General features: G+C 40.1%; 2 protein-coding genes across 16 annotated transcripts in view; one reads left to right on the top strand and one right to left on the bottom strand.

The window, feature by feature from the left end:
- SEC24D (SEC24 homolog D, COPII coat complex component) overlaps nucleotides 1-22,784 on the bottom strand; it is a 445,620-nt gene that overhangs the window by 225,114 nt on the left and 197,722 nt on the right. The window lies entirely within an intron of this gene.
- The window catches only part of SYNPO2 (synaptopodin 2), a 166,538-nt gene that overhangs the window by 63,687 nt on the left and 80,067 nt on the right, over nucleotides 1-22,784 (top strand). For 2 of the 11 annotated variants that reach the window (XM_084973059.1, XM_084973054.1), the window contains exons 2-3: nucleotides 11,237-11,482; nucleotides 12,280-12,349. The exons of 7 other annotated variants lie outside the window; for them this stretch is intronic. In XM_084973059.1, the coding sequence (XP_084829185.1) occupies nucleotides 12,308-12,349 (42 nt within the window). In that variant the 5' untranslated portion in view covers nucleotides 11,237-11,482; nucleotides 12,280-12,307. The remainder of the gene's footprint in view (nucleotides 1-11,236; nucleotides 11,483-12,279; nucleotides 12,350-22,784) is intronic. 2 more of the 11 variants (XM_084973058.1, XM_084973053.1) reach the window with 1 other exon arrangement.

The following is a 22,784-nucleotide window of genomic DNA, read 5'->3' as shown; positions in this document are numbered from 1 at the left end:
TTAAGCCTGAGAATGCCCTGCTAGCCATTAAGGAAGCCACACCTGTGGGTGGGGCTGGGGTGTGGGGAAAGGACTCATGCTCCTGCATTCTAAGGTCATACATTCAATTTTACTTTAATTTAAAATGTGTTTCTCCGAGTTATCAATTTTTACATTGTAAAACAGATGACATTTTGATCCCACATGATATATTTCTACTCAAAGAGTTTTAAGATTTATTCATCAGTAATTAAGGCTGAAATGTATTGACTATAAAGTTATGAGTAACACTGAATCCATTATTTTTGTGAAAAGGAAATGAATACATTTTCCCGAGGAGTGAAGATATATTTCCTGTAACCATATCAGGGCATCAGAGGAAAGCAGTTTCCTTGAATCATCATTCTCCATCTCTTTCATGTCCCTGACCAATCGTAGAGGTTTGAATCCTAAATTTAACTTTGGAAGTTTGCTACAAGTTCCAAAGAATTTGCTAAATAGGTTTCAAATGTTAGTCCTTTGTGCCTTAGGAATAGAGAATTAAAAGAAGAGTGATGGTTACTTTTATAGTAAAAACTTGGCACAAAATAAAACAGAATTTTTTTCTCTTTCTCTTTTTCCATGTACTCACCTAAAGCAATAAATGTGTGGGTGATTACCCATGAGTTTTTCCAACAATCTCAAGGCAGTTTAATGGCATGGACAATGTGCTTTTTAAGACAATCACCATAAACATTTATTTTGATTCAATGAGTATCTTTTAAAATTATTCTGGGACAAATCTGGTGCAAAGGAACATGAGAGACACAAAAGAAACATGAGCGACACAAAAGAAACATGAGCCTCAGGCTCTCTCTGTAGTTGCCTGTGACCTCTGCAATTTCTAACTGTTCTTTCCTAGCTCTTCCTCCTCTACCAACTTCTGTGTGTTGGAGTGTCAGCCTTGGAGAAAGCATTTTGTCTTTTCTGACTATAGTCTCTAGGTGTAGTGGGTTGAATGGTGGCCCCAAAGAGATAGGTTAACAACCTAATTCCCGGAACTTGTATTATTTTTGGAAAAGGGGTCTTTGCAGATATAATTAAGTTAAGGAATTTGAGATGAAGAGGTTATCTTGGATTATTCAGGTGGGCCCTAAATCCAATAACATAGGGGAGATTTGATGGAAGAGGAGGCAGTGTGACCACAGAAGTAGAGCTTGGAGAGATGTGGCCACAAGGCTGCATTGGAGGATTGCTAACAGCCACCAGAAGCTAGAAAAAGTGAGGACTGGATTCTCCTCTAGAGTCTCCAGAGGGACTGTAGCTCCTTCAGACACCTTCATTTTGGACTTCTGGCCCCTGGACTGTGAGAGAATACATTCCTGTTGTATTAAGCCACCAGTGTGTACTCAGTTTGTTACTGCATCCATAGGAAGTGAATACACTAAGTAATCCCATCTATTTTTCATCTTCACATTCCATCTACAGATTTAAATCTCTAATCCCAACTGTGTCTGAGGGCCACACTCATGTATCTGCCTGTTCCACCTCTGTACCTGGATATCTAATAGACATCTCAAACTTAGGGTGGCCAACAGAATTCCAGCCCCTCACTCACAAATATGCTTGCAAGTCTTCTCTGTCAATAAATGGCACTACCATCTCAGGTTTAGGGTTGTCCAACTACTTCATGGCTCCAGCAAAGAACCTAAACATCATGCTTGATTCTTTTCTTCCTCATAACACCCTCAATCTAATTCCTAGATGTATCCTCTTGGCTACTACCATCTTAGTCCATCGTCTGTGACCCCAGCTTTTATTGTAGCCTTCTAATTTCCTTCCTGCTTCTACTCTTATTTCTTCCCATAAAAGCCAGCATAATCTTCCTACAGTGTAAGTCTCATCACTCTCTTCCTAGGATGCTCCAAGAGCTTCCCATTGCACTTAGGATAATATCCAAATGTCTTACCTTGGTCTAAAGTAGTGGTTCTCAACTGGAGGCTATTTTGCCCCCCAAAAACCCCAAAGACATTTGGCAACTTCTGGAGACATGATTTTGTTGTTACTACTATGGAGAGCATACTGGTATCTAGTGGATAGAGCCCAAGAATGCTGCTAAACACTCTGCACTGTATAAAATTGGCCCCAACAACAAAGAATTACCTGACCCCAAATGTCAGTAGTGTCAAGGTGGAGAAACCCTGTCCTGCAGAGTCCAAGTGATCTGAGATGTGCCTTCTATTGCCTCATTTCCTTCTACTATTCCTCAAGTATGCTAAGCTTGTCCGCATCTCAGAGCCTTCGAATATGCTCTCCCTTTGGGTTGCAACATACCCTCCTTATATCAACATACCCTCCTTATATCATTGCATCTCTGTGTCTTTATTATTCAGGCATCAATTCAAACACTACTTCCTCAGAGAGGCATCCCTCATCTAAAGTAGCCTCCACCATCCCACCCTCAGTTGCTCTATCACATTTACCTGTTTTTACTTTCTATATTGTTCTTATTGGTACTTTATTTACATTTTTTATGAGTTTATTTTTGGTTTCTTCCTTCTAAAACTGTAAACTTTAGTGTCTTGCATGTTGTTTGCCTGCATCTGTAGCAATACCTGGCAAAGATTAAGTGCCTAATAAATTATTCATCAAATCACTGACATACAAATGTAAAGCAAGAGAGTATAATTAAATAACCCATAAAATGTTTGGTCCCAAAATATTGACATGATGTGTTCAATCACCAGGAATGCAGGCTTATTTCTAAGTTTCTAGTATATGATTCTTTGGATGTTACTTTCATTTAAGTCTTAACTCCACGACAGAATGAGAAGCTGAGCCCTTGTTTGTAGAAAAGATGTAATTTTACTTTTGGATCTGTTGTTCTGAAGACAAGTGGGCTTTCATGTAGTGGATGACCAGTAACCAGTAGTTAATGTGGTTGTAGATTTTGAAGCAGCCACAGAGGAACACTAGATGCTCTGAGAGCACAGAAGCCCACTGAGGGATTGCTTTCGGACAGAAGACCCAAGGGTTTGTCCTGAGAGAACCAAATGTTAAGAATAGAGGAAAAAGGAGAGTAGTCAAAGGAAATGGGGAAAAAAAAAATTAGAAAAGTAATAGGAAAATAAAACCAAGTCTTTGAAGCCCCAATCATGGAATGTTAGAAGCCAACCAACTTATAAAGGAAGCATTGATAATGAATTTTTGGTATTTAATGCTTTTGGGTTGGGGGTACATATTCCTTCCATTAGTCAGTAAATAGATAAACATTTCCTGGCAATGCAAAAATAAACTTAGCTATAAAGTACCTACAAATGGAGAAGGTAATGAAAATATTTAGTTCTTACTCTAAAAAAATTTTAACCCTGCTATGAAATTTCAGTAATTTCAGTCGGTTTCAGGCTAATCCTCAGGTCTTTAATTTTTTGAATATCTATTTTACTTATTAGGAAAAACTTTGATTGTTTCCAATAGCGCCAAAGTGTTGGAAATAAAAGCCATTTCATTCCCTTTCATCCTGTGTTGAGTGGCTGAGAAATCAGCTAGGGAGACTGGCAAAATTAAGAACTGGCAAAAACTTCCATCTGCCCCAAACTAATCCAGTCCTGTTTCCATGTTTGGAAATGGTTTCTTAAGCTTATCCACATTTTGTTGGCAGGTCGTATCTTTGGAGAATGATGGGCACTTTTCTCCCTAGCACCCGTTAGCCCATGATCCTGGCCTTGAGGAATGCAAACTGTCTGTAATATCCAGGATCTAAGGCCAGATAAATTGAGGACCATGTGAAATTGGGGTACAGCCATTGGGTGAGGACTAACTCCACTGCAGGCACACATTATTGAGCTTACCCTGTAGTCGTGTATTTTGTCCTATCATATGAAAGGGAAGTGAAGAAGACATTTTTGAAAGTAGGGTAGAGAATGAGAGTTAAATATATCTGAGAATGAATTCATTTATTACATTTGATTCTAGGAAAGAAGCACTCCCATAACATCTTCAGTGAGAGAGTACATTCTCATGCCCTAAGTCAGATGCTTTCCACCAGGTTCCTGGGCAAATATCTATCCTGCTAGATCACTGCAGTGAGGATGCAAACAGTAGTTTCTGTCCTATTTCAGCATATTTTCATCTAGGAAAAATTAAACTTTAATCCTATTTACAGTTTCAAAGACTGGTTACTTCAGTTTAAGGGCATATTCATACACACTAACATACTAAGACATTTTGCCTGACTGACTTATCTATATTATCTGTAATTGCTATCTCAATGCTTAATATATCGGCAATAATAAGGAAAACTTAGGATATTTGGAATTTCATGTCTTTTAGACCTTGTCCAAAAACTTGTTTTTAAATTTTGTATCTTTAAGTTTTTTTTAAACATCAGATTTTACTATCAAATCACAGGGGAATGAAGACAAACCAACTTTTTAAAAATAAGTATTACTAAATGTTGTTATGATTTATTCCATTGTCTGTAAGACCTTTATTGCAGGAGTATATCCTCAATTCCTCTGACCTTACAACTTGCATTAAGCTTTTAGCATAGGAGTTCCCATCATGGCTCAGTGGTTAACGAATCCGACTAGGAACCATGAGGTTGCGGGTTCAGTCCCTGGCCTTGCTCAGTGGTTTAAGGATCCGGCGTTGCCAGTTAGCTGTGGTGTAGGTCGAAGACGTGGCTCGGATCCTGCATTGCTGTGGCTCTGGTGTAGGCCGGTAGCTACAGCTCTGATTGGACCCCTAGCCTGGGAACCTCCATATGCCACGGGAGTGACCCAAGAAATGGCAAAAAGACCAAAAAAAAAAAAAAAAAAAAAAGCTTTTAGCATAAAGGTCTGGAAAACCTGTTACTCATCTTTCAGTACTGCCTCCAGGCAAACTCAGTAGCAGAGAGGCCACAGCTGTCCCAGATACATTCTGTCCTTGAAATGGGACTACTTCTACTGAGCCAGGTGATGTATGGCTCTTACTGAGATGGGACTGCAGCCTATCGGGATGTGCATGGTGTTTTCTTAGGAGGAAGACCTCCCATGAATACCATGAACCAAGCTTTTGGTTCCACTCAACCTAATTCTAGAATATGGAGCAGGTGCCAAGAAAAGTTTAATGCTAGAGATAAATTATAGACAAGGAAAAGACATTACCTGAGGAAACCTTTAGGTTTTATATATTAGCATTCCATTCTTACTCTCTTTCTCCTTCATTTCATCCTTTCCTCCCTCCTTTTCTCTATCTCTGTCATTTATATTTCCATCTCTCCCTTCCTCTTTCTCTCCCATTTGATTTTTCATTAATCTCTGGTAGTTCTTAATGAAGAAGCTCTGTGATAAAGCTATTCACTTATTCATTCAACAGTCAATACTACTATCTGTTGGACACTGCATTAAAATCTTACAAATAATAAATACCCTGCCTTCAGGGAACTCATATTTCATGGGGGTCACAGACAAAAAAATTAACCTTTATGGCAGAATGTACAATGTGCCCCAGGTGTTAGCTGGGACCTCCTGGCCCCTTGCGGTCTGACGAAGATTAGAAGCATAGAATTCTCATGTTGTGTCCTTCTGAAGGCTAAAGCATGCCCCCACCCAAGATTCCTATTGCATTTGCAGTCTGCTCTGCTCCAATTTCCGATGTACTCTGCATCTTGTAGCTGTTCCTTTATCTCTGGCCTGACATAAACCCCAGCTTGAGATGCAATTCCTTCTCTTCTATCCCCTCTCCCCTATCTGCCTCTCCTCCTCCCACACAAAGCAATCATGAAAACAAAGTGGTAATGTTTCAAAGCTTGAACTAAGAGTTTTTGGGTCATGGGAGAACACAGCAATAAACTTCTAATGGCATAGGGCACATTCCTGTCATGGGTCTGTTTCGTCCCCATCACCAGAGCTTTCTCTCTGACTGCTTCACCCCACAGAGCACCCAGATTCATGCCAGCCTTCTCTTGCACCTCCCTCCCAATTCTCCACCTTAGGACACCCCTCCTGCCCTGGGCTCTCCCGCCCCACACTCCAGCTCTGGGATGCCATTTTGCTGCCTATTGTGTGGAGTAATTCTGTTTCTTTCATGCACCCCCAATTCAAATCCAGCCCATTTTGTTCATACCTAAATCCACCCTGGTGCTCAGGCAAGGGGCTTTTCATGGTCTAGAACCCACTCTTTGTTGTCCATACAGAAGACAGTTATGGTTGCATACTATTCTCCACCTCCCCCTCTACATGTACGGATTCACTTAGACATCCATTCAGCAATATTTGCTGAATGTCTGCTAAATATCAGGTACCATTTTAGGTGCTGGGAGTAAAATTTTGTGCAAGATAAGTACAGGTCCTGGCCCCATGGATTTACATTCTGGGGAGTAAGTCGAAGATGCTATGAAGAAGTAGAAAGGGATTGCAGAACAGAGAAAGCTAAGTCTGGTAAGACAAGCAGAGTTAATCTAGGTGGATCAGAGGATGGCAGTTCAGACAAAGGGACTCAGTGACAATGGTTGTTAAGTTCTCCACCATACATTCAGGCTGCTGGAATGAAGAGGGAAACAAACAATGTGGTTTATTTCCATCAGCTCTCCCTCTAGCTCTCATACCTCAATACTCCAGTAATACCTTTTGGGTAGAATTGAGGTATAAGCTCTCCAGGGAGAAAGAAAAGGCAGAGTCTCCCTCTGCTCCACAGTTTCTGGGTGGAGTGAACAGATAACAGATAGGAGAGGCTTCAGTTGGTTTCTCTTCCCCAGAGGCTGGGCCCCTGGAGCATAGCTCCCTCCTTACCTGGCCAATCCCAAGGGAGGGATTTCTCTGCAGTCTCTCCTGGAGAAGGGAAGCCAGGGTATGGCTGGAGGGTCTGGTCATAATTGCAAAGAGCTGTACGACAGACGGACCCCAGGGCTGCTGCTAGGTCATATTGAACGTATATGCAAAGCTACAAAAGAATATTGCCTCTTCTGGGATGATGCAACCCAAATCTGGAGTGTAGGGCTTGGGAAGTGAAAGATTCCCCCCAAACAATTCCTTTTGGGCAGGGTGCACCCTGAACAAACGGTTGCCAGACCTGTCTAAAGGTTGAATAAATTGATGAGGCTCTTATAGGACCTGAATCCACTAATGTACTTAAAGAGTAGGTCCTTCCTCACAAGGTTCTGAATGATTAGCTAATAACAGGGGACTGTTTAAGGTACTGCACCTCACAAAGGATACATACTTTCCCAGTTACTTTAAAATAACAGTAACAGCAGTCAGTCTCTACGGAGCGCACTTGACAGGTTCCAGACACTGTGCTAAACTGTTTACAGAGATTAAATTTATGAATTCTCAGAACAACCCTGTAACCTAGATGGGTATTATTATTACCATTTAATGTGTCAGAAAACAGAGGTTTAGTCGTTGAAATAGTAAGTGGTTTTTTAACTTAGAGCCCATTTTAACTCCCACTCTACACTGTGTCCTTTTGTCTCCCTCCCTTTGTCTGTTCCTTTTCTTCTCTTTCTCTCTCTGAAAAAACAAAAAACCTACCAGAGTAGCCATGTTAATAAGGTATTCACTGAGCTTCCTCTACTATTGCCCTTTTAGCTCTGACATTCCCAGACACTGGGCTTTCCAAACAAACGGCTTCCCTTTGTCATCTGGGGTTTGCCTCAGAGCCAAGATTCTGAAAATTCTAGCTTCAGGTTTCCACACCTAATGCTTGCCAGGAGGTAATACATTTCAGCACACAAACAAGAAAACAAAGCTCCACGCAGGCCTTGGCCTGAAGCTCTGTGCCTTTTCTGGCCAACTCAACTAAAGGCACAGTGGGGAATTCCCTATCCACTTCTAGAGAACTGTTTGTCGTCTGGGGAAAATGAATATAGAATAGTACCTGAGGGTTTCTATACAAAGAGGTTCCATGTTTTTCACCATGTTTTTGGTACAGCTCTGAATAATTCCCTTAAGTATTAGCTATCTCCTCAATAAATCATAAGATATATAGCATTTTAAGTAAAGTTTTTAACACCGGAGCCTCTATGGTGGTATGACCTTTGACTTGGCTTTGCAAAACCTCATATTAAAAAAAAAGAAAAAATTAAGTCTACTTAAAACCTGGCCTGACTCACGCACCTTTAAACTTTATTAAAGAATATGATGTAATGAAGATACACAGCTAATCCATAAAATGACTAATTTTGGTGAAAAACATGTGACATCCAATATATTAACATCCAAATAAGATAACCTAATGTTCTTGGTTATTGGTTTCCAAAAACTGTTGAACATTTCCTTGTTTGGCCTTGGAGGAATTTGCTCTGGGATTTCAGCCTGATTCTTGACTTGCTGAAAGACTACAACTTAGAACAAAGCAAGCAGGCTAAGAACAAAGCAACTCATAAAAATGAAAGTAAGAGGTATTAAGCCTGAGGCTTAGTGTGTGTTTTTAAGGAAGGAAGAAACTGCCCCCAGGGCTCAGGAGAAAGTCACTGGCAGCCCTTGAACTTGCTAATGGCAATCAGACCTCTTGTTCCAGATAGATCAACAAAGTCCCCAAGTAAAATATTTCAATGTAACTGTTATAGCAGTGTCCTGGCTTCATTGAGATGTTTTTTCTCTCAGAGGTTATTTTACCATATGCCATTTAAGCATTTACCCTGATGCTGACATTCCTAACCCAGCAGGGAAAGTGAGGGACAGACTTTCCAAATTGAAGCACAGGCTCTGGAAGGTCACAGCTAAGAAAGCATCAGTAGCCAACTTTGGTTTCATTTAGTAAAATTTCTACCCATGATACAGTGCTGGAGCATGCCAAGAAGGAAGGAGTACCAGATTTGTGTGGGTTTCCTGAGGTTAAAAGAGCAGCCTCTTCTACTTAGTCTTGGGAATTGAGGTTGGGGAGTTATAGGTCTACTTTCAAAAATGGTGAAATATATCAATTTGCCATAGGTAGAGAAATTTGTAAAGCTTCAAATGTGTGGTATTAATGGGTTTATTTTTTCCTTTCCTCTTGAAATGAAACTTGGGTAGAGACAAAATCAGAGTGATTTTGAACACTACTGCATTTCCACGTTAGGATCCCTAGAACTTCGTGGCAAAATACAACAGGAGAGGAATGAGGAGACTATTGTTCTGATTATAGCTTAGCTTCTATCCTGTTGAGAGAATCCAGTGAACTTTCCAGGTCAGTTAAAAAGAGAGGCCTGGATCATTAGTTGACCTCAAGGGCCCTTGGACCTCTTCAATTCAATGCTAATATCAACATGGCACACTGCCTCTAATGGGTTACCACAATTGTACTGTCTCCAACACTGTCTAGGTAAATTTTAGACCAAGGTCACAATGTAGTATTTTCTAAAACATTTTTCTGATATATTAAGTTGAACTATAAGCCCCTGAATTGCTATATAGATATCTCATTGTACTTTGTAAACATTCTATATGGCTCCAAAAATGCATCTGAGATAAAAAATGTATTATCTTTCGAACCACTTACATGTATAGTGTTTAATATGGCAAATGCAGTTGTATGGAAATAGCATTTCTCTCCAGATTGCAGTAAGAGGTTTATGTCATTAATTGACAGTGCTTTTACTGCCCTCTGCTGCCCTAAGGAGAGCAAACACTGGATTTGACAGCCTAAGCTTATATCTGACTGGGAAAAGAAAACTTTTCATTTATAGTCATTATTATTAATGCTTGCTGGCATATTCCAAGTGCAACACTATCTGGCTTAGAAAATCCTTACAACAAAGTAGCCAGTGGCCTGAAACCAAATAAGCACTATGTCCTTCTGAATCAGGATTTTCTAAAGTCCTGTGGGGTTTTATTCAGTTCTAGGTGTTCTTTCTACAAGATCACTAATATGTGGAAATAGCTGTTTATTTAGAAGTTGTTTACAGGGTGTTTTAAAAAAATAAGTTTGTTTTTTTTTAACACGAAAACATAGTAGAAATGGCAACAAAACCAATCTTGATGAAAACCTTGTTTCTTTAAAAAGTAGATTGAAGCTTAGGAGTTCCCATGGTGGCACAGCAGTAATGAACCTGACTAGTACCCATGAGGATGCAGGTTTGATTCCTGGCCTTGCTCAGTGGGTTAAGGATCCAGTGTTGCTGTGAGCTGTGGTGTAGGTCCCAGACATGGCTCAGATCCTGTGTTTCTTTGGCTGTGGTATAGGCCAGCAGCTGTATCTCTGATTCGACCCCTGGCCTGGGAACTTCCATATGCTGTGGGTGTGGCCCTAAAAAAGACACACACACAAAAAAAGTATAGTGGAGCTTAATAGAATTGCCTTGTAGGAATGTTCTATTATTTGCATTTAAAATTGGGTGCATAGCATAAGGAAAGGATTGAATGCTTTTATAGCTTCAATTAGGTCTTCATCTACTTTTAATTAACAATATTAGGTGCCATTTCTGCTCATTCTCTAGGGCTTCTGTTTAATAATGATAGCAAAAGTTAATAACCAATATTCATGAGGCTCCTTGGAGATGTGTTTGTAAATTATATTCATTATTTACCTAGCAGAAGCTTTTACCTGAAATCTATTTTACTCCCCAATTATAAATTATCAGCAGATATCATTCACCTAACAATTATATACCAAATGCCTACTATATGCTAGGCACAGACTCTTGGATGAGTAAGCTGAATTTTTGATCTAAGGTACTCAAAACAATTTAGAGCAAAAGGTAAACAGATGTGTTGTGGAGAAATTTCCAAAGACTGTGCTCCTCTTTGTGCCAATTTAGAGATCCAGTAGTTTGTTTCCATCAGGATCTGTAGCACTAGTGACTAATTCTGTCCTGTAGTACTTACTCCTCAGTACTCACTGAAAAAAACAGGAATGGGTTTTGCATCTTTTTTTTTTCCCACCACTTTTGATAACTTGATACCTCCCTTGGACAAAATGAATACATGCATCTACCCTAATTCAGCAATCATAAATGTGCTTGTAAGTAACAACATACTTCCAACTGTAGGTGTTGCTATTGTGGCCCAGTGGTTTACAAACCCGACTAGTATCCATGAGGATGCAGGTTCCATCCCTGGCCTCACTCAGTGGGTTAGGATCTGGAGTTACTGTGAACTGTGGTTTAGGTCACAGACATGGTTCGGATTCCTCATTGCTGTGGCTGTGGCGTAGGCTGGCAGCTAAAGCTCCAAATTGACCCCTAGCCTGGGAACTTCCATATGTCACAAGTGCAGCCCTGAAAAAGCAAAAAATAATAATAATAAAAATTTTAAAATAAAATAATATATACTTCCAAGTGCAGATAATTTTTTTTCTTTTTTTGCTTTTTTAGGGCTGCACCCTCAGCATGTGGAAGTTCCCAAGCTAAGGGTCGAATTGGAGCTACAGGTGCCAGCCTACACCTCAGCCACAGCAATGGGAGTTCTGAGCTGCATCTGTGACCAAAACAGCTCATGGCAACACCAGAGCAGATAACCTTATTTTGTTATAAATCAAGAGGAGCTATCACAGAAAACTGACCCTGCTATATCCAATTACTGCCAAAACAGAGCTACAGATCCAACACTCCAGAACCAAGGTAAATGTTTTTAGTAAATGATTCTGACATTTAACTGGCCAGGAGTCGATAAACCTATTTAACAAGTTCATTTATTTAGTTACCGAGAGCGTGTTTTGAAAACATAAGAAATACTTAAGGGACTTGAATCCTCAAATGCTATGTAAAGAATAGTCAACATTAAAGTTATTGCTCAACATTAAATGCTTTGGTAAAGCTTTCCATTTTGTTATGATTAAGGTAGGCATTTAGTTATATATGCTTCAAAATGTTTCCAGCATTGTCAATGAGGTCATACTGTAAGATGTGCAATGGGGGACCTTGGTTGCCTTTCCATATACATGAGCTCTGAATGAAAAATCCCAAACTTCATGAGACTCTTAACCAAGCCCAGCCTGTCTCCCATTAACCACCTTCATGGGGAAACAGAATGACCTTCTATTTGGGCAATTTCCTTCAGTCTCCTCCATCCTATAGCCAACATTGTTCTTCAGCTAGTTGTATCACAAAAACGTGGCAGAAAGTGTAACATCTAACTACAATCCATTGGTACTTACCAAAAATTTGGTTGATGCAAACCAGTCTAAACTAGGAAATATTTTAAAAACAAGTTCCATAAAACTTGTTTTTATACTAAAAACATATTTTGAAATTTTAAGGGAAATAATGAATCATCCCTTTCTCCCCCTTTTAATTTCTGAACTAATTAAGAGATAGATGAGAGTTAGACAGATGGAGCTAAAAAGAATCAGCTTTATAATTGATCAGGTTGGCCTGGTATACAAGGTTGACCTATGACCACCTCCCACTTTCTACAGGTGCCTTTCATCTTGGAAGCATTTGCAAATGCAAAGAAAACCATTCTACCTAGAAGAGTTCTGGTATACAGTAGGTGCTTTGTAACTCCTTGTCAATAAATGAATGAATGAAGCAATCAATCAAAAAAGTTACTTGTTTTCCTCAGAGGAATTTCAATATAAATTCTAGAGTACATGTAATCTTTTCATTTGTTTTTACCCTTGATGGCCCTTTGCCTTTTTGGATTTGTCAACTGTTAGCATGACACTCTCAGAGGTGGCAGAGAGCTAGAGTGGCTTTCAGACCGAGCACTTCTGGTGCCAGTGAGAGGTCCTGTCAGCACCTTTCACTCTTCCTCCTCTCCCTTAATCTCAAAATACAACATGTTTTTCTCTTATGTGAAGGTATATGTTTCATTTCTGAGATTTTCCCAGTGCCTTAAACCAGCTATTTTGGCTTAAGCATGATTAATTTAAACACCAGCTGCTGTTTAGTAACTTTAATCAATCAGCAGATATTTGTTATCTGCTTTTTTAAGTAGAAAGCAAAGAAAAATGCAAAACTAACCTGACTCTTTACTTAACCTGCTGATTTGAATTTTTATTTTTTTTATTGAAGTATAGTTGATTTAAAATGTTGTGTTAGTTTCAGGTGTATAGCAAAGTGATTCAGACAGATATATTTATGTATTCTTTTCCCTTATAGGTTATTACAAAATAGTATCATTCTCTGTGCTATACAGTAGGTCCTTGTTGGTTTTCTATTTTACAAGTATATGTATAGTTACAGTTTTATATAGTTGGTTATCATAGTTTTATGTGTATATATATAGTTATAATATATTTCATATATATATATGTTAATCTCAACCTCCTAACTTATACCCTCCACCCTTTATCCTTTGGTAGCCGTAAGTTTTTTTTCTATGTCTGTGGGTCTATAAATTCATTTGTATCTTTTTTTTTAGATTCTACAATAAGCAATATCATATGGTATGTCTTTCTCTGGCTTACTTCACTTAGTCCATCTATGTTGCTGCAAATGGCATTATTTCATTCTTTTTAAGGCTAATATTCTGTTGTCTATATGTACCACATCTTCTTTGTACATTCCTCTATCCATGGACATTTAGGTTGCTTCCATGTCTTGACTATTGTAAATAGTGCTGCAGTGAACATTGGGGTGCATGTATCTTTTTTCCTTTTTTTTTTTTTTTTTTTTTGTCTTTTTGCCTTTTCTAGGGCCGCTCCCGTGGCATATGGTGGTTCCCAGGCTAGGGGTCGAATTGGAGCTGTAGCCACTGGCCTACATCACAGCCACAGCAACATGGGATCCAAATCTCATGTGTGACCTACACCACAGCTCACGCCAACGCGGGATCCTTGACCCACTAAGCAAGGTGAAGGATCAAACCCACAACCTCATGGTTCCTAGTCGGATTCGTTAACCACTGAGCCACGACGGGAACTCCTGTATCTTTTTAAATTATGGTTTTCTCTGGATATATACCCAGGAGTGGGAACCCATGACCCTTAAGAACAGGGAGCCAGATTCTACTGATGGCTATGCTATGCCAGTGCTTTTAAGACAGCAGAGGACTGGAATGCCTGTCTTAAACGTTAAAGACTTAGAGTATCACTCACACAGCCCATCTACCTTTTAGGTTTTAGTTTCAGATTATCAATTTTACTCACAGTAAAAGTGTATTGGGCATTGTGACTTGAACCTGAGACTAAAATAGCACTTCCTTTTAGGAAACTAACATTTATTAAGTTAAGCTAAAACAGCATTTCCTTTAGGGAATTAAGATTTACTAAAGTTAATTGGCCTCTGTTTATGGGTCTCCTGACTCACCTATTCACAGTCAAGAAATTTGGCAAGAACAGAAACCTAGCTGACCGTACCTGGAGAAAGTTTGCTTACTTCCTGGCTCTTGAAGCACAGATGAGCCCACTCCCCATGAGCACAGCCCATCTAAGACAGTAAGAGAAAGAGTTGGCCAGCACTCACAATTCAATTCAGTGAGCATTGTCCTTGGAAAAATCATGGCTCAATGGCTTTCAGGCTCTTTACCAAACAGATTAGCTCCTCTTCCCAGGGGAAGAGTGTCAGGAGACATCCAGAACTGTTAAACTGTCCCATCTGTAAGGGGAATAGAATTTCCCTCTTTTGAGAAATAATAAAAAGGGGAATAAATGTCTTCCCAACACAAGTTATTCTATAGGGACAGACCTCACTGGGCAGTCCTAGTGCTCTGTAGATTTTCCTGAACACTACTCTAGGTTTACATGAAGAATTAATTCCATTTGATTCTGGTGAAATTCTGATGTAAGAATTATCTAAACAGCTTTTTTGTGTGTGTGTGAGGGGTCTTTTTTAGGGCCGCACAGGGAGGTCCCCAGGCTAGGGGTTGATTCAAAGCTGTTGCCGCTGGCTTATGCCACAGCCACAGCCACAGCAACATCAGATCCAAGCCACATCTTCAACCTACACCACAGCTCATCGCAACACTGGATCCTAACCCACTGAGCGAGGCCAGAGATCGAAGCTACGTCCTCCTGGATGCTAGTCAGATTCATCTCTGCTGAGCCACGATGGGAACTCCCATCTTAACTTCTTCAGATTGAAATCCTCATCAGAACATAAGAAAAAAAAAAAGAGGACAGAAAAATATTTACCGTACATGCAGAAAGAGCTCTGAACCTGCAAGCAAAATCTGATCTCTTTATGTTTCCTCTTTAGGAAAATAAAACATTTTATGTATTTTTTTCTTTTCCCTTCCCCCTCCCAAAATGTAGGTGCTAATTTGTCTAAAATAACTCATAAGAAAGCCTAGTAAATCTGTCTCTTGTGTTTAATTCTAGTTTCTTTTCATCACTTGTAGCATTCTTCTCCTAGGATTGTTATCAGGGTTAAAGAAGTTTCATAGTTGAAATGTTTTTGCTCTTTGCCTAACATGTTAAGTCACATATCTCTGTATTTGAATCCTGGCTCTCTGATGTACTAGCTCTGTGACTTTGGGCAAGCCCACTGCAATCTCTCTGAGGCTGGATTTATTTTTCATTACAGGGTGAGTGCTTATTCTTTGCAGTGCCTTTCCTTTGACTGTTAGAAATGAATTAAGTATCACAGAATCAGAAACACATATTTTGTAAGCTGGCTGTCCACACTAGCCTCCTGCTTTGTCTCCCCATGCACACCATTTTTTGGTAGGCAGCAAATGTAGTGGACAATATTTTAACTTTTGAATGAAATAGTCATGGGTTTGAATTTTTGTTCTACTGTTCATTAGCTATGTGACGAGTTAAATTGTCTAAAAGGTCTTACTTTTTTTTTTTTATTGTGCTAAAAATGTTAGCATGAGGAGTGACCTATATTTAGACATATCTGAAAGAAGAGAATTACAGTACATCATCTATCAGATTTTTTCCTGCATTTTAGAAGACAGTTTGTATATATTATAGAAATCTTCATGTCTTCAATGATTCATTCACTTATGAGTGACACCTGTGGACTATGTTTGTGCAAATGCACACACACACACACCACACTCACACAAAGGTCAGCTTCCTTCCAGGATGATGCTGATCTCTTTGGGAAAGCCACAGCATGGTGCCGATGATAACTGGCAATTCCTCTTACTGTGATGCATGAGGATAGGTTAATTTCTATGCCTGTTAGAAAACACCAAACAAACAAACAAAAAATCCCTTCATCAAATGTAAATATGTGTATTGCCAAGTACTTTCCACTTACTTTTTAAGCTTCATGTTTTTCATTGGAAATTTAATGCATGTGTGCTGAGTTATTTACTGAACTCAGAATACTACTGAGCAAATGCCGGTTTGTATACAAAAAGTTCTTTCCCCACGAAAGAACCCACTGTCAATATCCACATTGTAAAATTTCTTCCTTTTATTTATTTTTAATTAAAATTTTTTCTTTTTTTTTTTTTTTTTTTTTTGCTTTTCAGGGCTGCACCTGTGACATATGGACGTTCCCAGGCTAGGGGTCAAATCAGAGCTGCAGCTGCTGGCCTACACCACAGCCACAGGAATGCCAGATCCTTAACTTACTAAATGAGGCCAGGGATCAAACCCACATCCTCATGAATACTAGTTGGTTTCATAACCTGCTGAGCCACAATGGGAGCTCTCTTTTATTTTTTTAAACAGAGTTTGGATTTTAATTAGGATCAAAGCTGAAAGAAACCTAGATTGGTCCTGAAGTTAAATAAGTTATACCAACTATACCCATCCCTGGTTTCTGAAAGTACAAGCTAAAAGAACCACACTGAAATAAGCCATCTGCCATTACTCAGACCAAAATATAAATTTTGTATTGACTGGTGTTCACATTCCTCTTCACAGAATGGAAAGCCAGGTATTAAGGCTCCCATTCTATAGCTGAGGACACTGACTTAGAAACAACAACTTGCTTATCTTGGTCACCTGATCTTCATTGTGGAAAGGAAAATTGAGAATTGAGTTAAACACAGCTGAGGGTTAAACTCAGATAATTACATTTGATCTTTAAAAAGAGGCATTTTGCAGCACCTTCAGGGAGAATACATTTTGGCACCCAGAGGGAATCATAGCAGCACCCTGTTCTGCTTTCCTCAGTGTGATGAGATGTGAGATGCTCACACAGGCACTAAATCATCAGAGTTTTCTGCGCCAGAGGTTCCATACTTGGGCACAGAGGTGGATTTTTTAAAAACCAAGGTGTATAACAGATTCTCATATTTATGATATTCAGTCCATCATAACTCCGTTGCCCATCTTTGGCCACTGGCCCAGCAAATGCCCAGCCCCAGAAGATTGTATAAAACAGTGGACCTCTTGCCAGATTAGGTTTGAATTCCCTTACAGTTCCCCCATCCATATTTATGACTTCTACTCCCACATCTAGTCCAAACTGATATGTTTAGCCCTGATCCTCTTATTTGCCTTCTAGTCTCACTTCAGCAATTCAACTGATTGCAACACATACCTCTGCTTGAATTCTTGCTAACAACACACTCAAATATGATCAGTGTAATTGCTGCAACACCTTGGGGTTTTAGGCTCCTTTCCCCAATATATTGATTCCCCTTCCTAGATTTCTTTTCTCCTACGAATAACACCACCATAATTAGGAATTTGCAGTCATTTATTTCTGCCTCTCTATAAATCCAGTCTCTCACGGAGTCTATAGTTTTTGCTTCACATTGTGCCTCTTATCTCCTTCCTATGAGTTATTACAGATAAACTCCAACCCAGATTCTCATTTCATGTCTGCACAACTTTAACAGTTTCTTAGTTTCTCTATCTTCAGTTTTTTCCTCTCCAGTCCATCCTGCACCAGTAATGTTTTCTCATCACTCCTGGGTTATATCCAAGTGTTTCATCTTTCATTTAAAATTATTTTTCATGTGGTTCCACCTCACTAATCCATTTTTACTTTCAATAACCTGTCACACACACCCTCCCATCCTTGTCAGGTCAAGCTCTGCACCTCTCAAGAACACACTATGCTTTTTCCCACCACTCTTCTGCATATTTACATTATGGGTCTCACATAGCCCAGCTACAGGGCTAACAGAGCTGGACAAAGACCTGCACATGGAATAAGAAACAATTTGGGAGGGAAATTCCTGAATCTACTAGTACTAGAAGGAAGATGAGTGTGAAAAGTAGAGTTTGGGACAAATATGGGAACAGAAAATTGGGGGTAGTCTGGGCAAACAGTTCCTTTCAGAAAGAGCCAAACTTTAAGAGTGGGAATGGACAAGTACTTGGGTGACAGACAGAGATGAAGGATCCAAGACAGACATTCTGAGAAACCTAGGGATTCAGAAAACACCTGGGATATCGACTAACAGGTGGTAGGAGAATCCAGGCATTCAGGTGAAATCCAAAAGCGAGATTTCCATCCTGGGAAGAGGAGGAGGAAGTCACAAAGAGTTAAGGCAAGAGGAAATATAGTTACAGGATTGGTTCTCTAGAACAAAGCAAAAGCTTGTCAAAACTCCAATTATCTGGTTACATCTGACATAAAATATGACATTTTCCCTAGCATGATAAAAAGGAAAGTAAAATACAAAAGAATTGAGTCAGACTCATTTTTCTTTTTACAAAAAGAGCACTACAAACCATTTGCAGGAAATTGGGGCTGCACATCATCCTTGTCACCAGTTGGCTTGTGAATAATCAGGATAATTTTCATTACCTTGCTCTGTTTATGGACTGTATATCTGTATTCCAATGAGTTTTCCACTTCTAATGACTTGTTGAAATGGAAAAATACTCAACCTCTTCTGCAAAGTAATGATTATCAGAATCCAACCACATCTCCCTGCTTCTAGATTTTTTTTTCTTTCAATTTTAAAGAATATTCTTTTACTTTGAAAAATGATGCCAGGGCTTTATGGCTAATCATAGGTACAAATATACCACACTAATTACTCCTGACATTATACACAGATACACACACAAACACACCCACAGCACATCTGTTGAAAAGTGGCTATACTCTTTTTATGGGTAGGACTCTAATCTTTTCCATTTTATCCAACTAAATGTTTTACTCTGTGCAGAGGCCTTGAATTCAATTCCAGTTTTCAGTTACATCCCCTGACACACACATTCACATAGCATTTCAGGTGCCATCACTCTGGCTCAAACCTTTATCATTTTACACCTGGACTAACCTGATAGTCTTCCAGAGGCAATTTTGGGTTAGTCGCTTTCCTTTCTAAATCATTTATACATTGCCTCCCTGCTCGCAGCCATACACCCCCTCTCTTCCCTGCAGCTCAAATAAAAATATATCCGAAGTGTAACTCCAACTTCCTGTCCAGACTTGCCTTCTACTCCTTCCCATACCTCCCTCTCCCATTGATCTAGTGGTTTTCAAATTTCAATTTATAAAACAGAGCAAAGTGGGCTTGCTTTGCTTACAGAGGGAGGGAAGAAAAGACTCTGTCCTGGTGGTAGCCGGTGAGGCACACCTCCACACATCAGTCTATCAACCACTAATCTGAGCCAAACGCCACAGTTTGCAGAAGAGGAAACTGAGCCCAGAAAGGTCAAGTGACTCTCTCATTGTCACATACCCAGTGTGTGGCAGAGCTGATTCTAGATCCCAGGTTACTAAGCACAGTGTTCTTTCCCAGGCTTTCCTATAGCACCAGATGCCTGCTAAACCACAGCTCATTTCTATTCATTGGACCCGCCCAATTCATCTCTGTGCCCAACCCAAGAGCAGTGTACGAGAACTAGGGTTTTCCTATCGCAAAATCTTTCATTATTGAAGGATTTCCACAATTACCCAAAATCACCCAAAATACTAGGAACAAGGTCATAAGCCACAAGGGGACAGCACCACATGCATTTTTAGCTGGTCTGCCTGTTCCAGGAAAAGCTATCTAGTTGAGTAATCAACAGCCCCATAACCGACCTGCTTCATAAGCCCAGCCCATCCTGAGTCTGCTCATCCCTTTGAGGGTGTTCTCCTCCTTTCTCCATCAGCAGTCTGGGAAACCTACCATAGGCCTTAGAGGGTCTTGATGGTGGCCAATTAGAGCAGAGTCCCCACAGAGCTACCATTAGAGACCTCCACATCGGTTCCCTCCCCCACAAGCCCTCCCTGTGATTAGTGTAATCACCATAATTGCTGGCCTCCTTTTTTGAGAGTCTCGGCCACATGGGAAGAGTGGAATGTTTTCCCTGAACACATTCTTTCCAAACAACAGTGTGTCCTTAGTTGTGGAACATGATGTCATGGGTTCTGATGAGGGGGTTGCCCTAGAGAAGCTGATTGACCCCAAAGGCCTAAGAGAGTCAGTTCAACTCATATCCTACAGCTGTGTCCCTGTGACAACACGCACGCAGTTACTCTATAATTAACAAAAACAAGCTTGTGGCTGTTGCTATTGTATTTTTACTCTATACCTTTTGAGGGAATATTGAGAAATAAAATCTTCCTTTTCCCTCATGATTCTCACATTTGGCACGTACTAATTTTTTTTTCCCAGTCAGGAATTAATGCTTGAGTCAGACAGGAGGACTGACTGGAAACCCAGTTTCCATCTCCCCAACTCCCCCAAAATAGTTGGTTATTCTCAAGCTAGACCACTTGAGGGCAGCAAAGCCTTAGGAATGTAGGTTTTGACTGCCTACCAGGCAGCCTAAGCAGGAAATGAGGCAGTGTGGGTTTCACTTACACACTATTGCTACTGGAATTCAGGAAATAAACCACGAACAATGAGAAAACATTCCCTGGCAGTTATCTCACATTTAAGAATGAAGGAGTAAATGTCTAATTTTAAAGGTACCAACATTGTTTTCTTATGTAACATAATTGCTTGGGGCAGGCACAATATGAGAAGATTTAAAACTGGAATGCTATCAAAAAAAGTGGGGTGTGGAACAGTATAAAAACAAAAAAAAAAAAAGCTAAACTAAAATATATCTCACTATTAACCTGGGAACAAAATCAGAATGTTTACAGGTGCTTATGCTCCTTTTGGGGGACACATAGTTCTTCACAACTAACAGGTCACTCTTATAACCACTTTTAACCTGAGCAAATGTGCTGCCTTTCTGCCTTTCTTCCGTGTTTTGGCAGTAAATCCAGGATTGGCAAGTGGAGATGAAAGGAGGACACGCAGGAGGAAAGGGAGGGGAAGGAGGAAAGCATTGCACTCTGTCCTTCAAGTACTGCTCTCTGGGGCGATGTCTACAGTGACCCAAATCACAGGGAGGTGCACTGCACTGACTCTTCTCATCTCCCACCCCTTCCCAAAAAGTCATTTGTACATACCTTTTGGTAGTTTTCACAGGATGCTAATAAGCAAATTGCAATTGATTAGCCTACTGTAGTAGCGATGTTTAAGTTCTCTTTCCAAACATCATTGCACAAGCTATCTAAATAACGCAGACCAATTGACTGTCTCCCAGAAACCTGTCTGGAAATTCTGTATTCTTTTTTTTTTTTTTTTTTTTTTTTTAGGGCCACACCCACGGCACATGGAAGTTCCCAGGCTAGGGGGCTAATTGGAGCTGTAGCTGCTGGCCTACACCACAACCACAGCAATTCCAGATCTGAGCTGCATCTGTGGCCTACACCACAGTTCATGGCAACACTGGATTCTTAACCCACTGAGTGAGGCCAGGATCCCCATGGATACTAGTTGGATTCGTTTCTGTTGAGCCACGACGGGAACTCCCTATATTCTTCTCTTTGCCTTTCTTTACTGATTACAGAAAGAACATGACGGTTCTTAAATACCATAATAGATTATTCAAAGAGGCCAAACTCTACTTTCAGCACAATTCTTTTGAGATTGTGATGGTGGAGGAGCAAACCTCCAAAAAACAAATTCATTCTCCATCAAGCATGGAGGTAACTTCAGCTACTTTGCTGAAAGTGCAAAGGTGATTAGGCATGAATTCCTTGGTTTTACTCCCTTCATTTCAATTTTTCCCCTTCAGTCTCTTCCAGCATCTTTTTCCATCAAATATCTTCCTAATGCCACCTTTTTTTTTTTTTTTCTTTTTTGGCCGCACCCACAGAATGTGGAAGTTCCCCACCCATTGACTGAACCTGCACCATGGCAGTGACCCAAGATGCTGCAGTGACAGGGATGGATCCTAAGTCACTGAGCCACAAGAGAACTTGTCCACCTTATTCTCTTCCAACTTTTCTCCTACACTTGCAAAAAAAAAAAAAAAAAAAATCCTTTCTCTGCCTTATTCCCCTTCCTTTCCTCTCCCTTAATTCAGAACAGCTTCCTTGAGCAGTCTCCACAGAGACTCCATCCATGTATTATTCTGCCCTCACCACCCCTCAGCAGTTACCCTTTAAAACTCATCAGTAATCTACTCATTACCAGGTGGTCCATTGATTTCTTCTCAGCATTTCTCCTTATTGCATCACATCCCGATTACCATGGCAGTGCTATGGACCAGAAATCCTTCCACCCTTCTCCCTTTGAATTTCTTTCTTCCCCTGGATTCACTAATATGTGAGTAACATGTACTCACTCTCTGACTATTTCTCTTCAGTCTCTGTTGGCCCCACTTCTTCTACTGCCCCTTTAAACATGGCAGGTTTTCAGTACTCAGCCCCTTCACCTTCCACTACCAAGCTCATCCAGTCCCACAGCTTTAACTATCACCTCTTTGCTCTTGACATCCCAGTATATGTTTCTCTTCCCACAGCTGACCTTCTAATGGAATATTAGTCATTTCCACTTTTACATTCTGTACTCAAATACAAATAGAATTTGTGTTTCCTGCACAGGCTCCCCATCTTCTGATCACAACTTCCCCTCCTTACCATTCTTCAAGTCCCAAGAAAAATTTCAGTCATCTTCAACTCCTACTATGCCATTTGTAAACTGACTGGACACTGGAATTAAAAGATGATGAAATGTCTTCATTTCATCACCTGGACTTTTGCAATGATCACCCGACTGATGTCTCTGTCATTAATCTTTCTCTTCTCCATAATTGTCCAGCCAGGATTTGGCCATTAGCGA

The sequence above is a fragment of the Sus scrofa genome, chromosome 8 (genome assembly GCF_054392235.1).
Source record: "Sus scrofa isolate SSC_HxYL_T2T_F1_AM1 chromosome 8, Sscrofa_HxYL_maternal_Yorkshire_Landrace_v2.0, whole genome shotgun sequence".
NCBI lineage: Eukaryota > Metazoa > Chordata > Mammalia > Artiodactyla > Suidae > Sus > Sus scrofa.
Note: the sequence above shows the minus strand (reverse complement) of the source record. Positions and strands in the feature narration are given on the sequence as shown.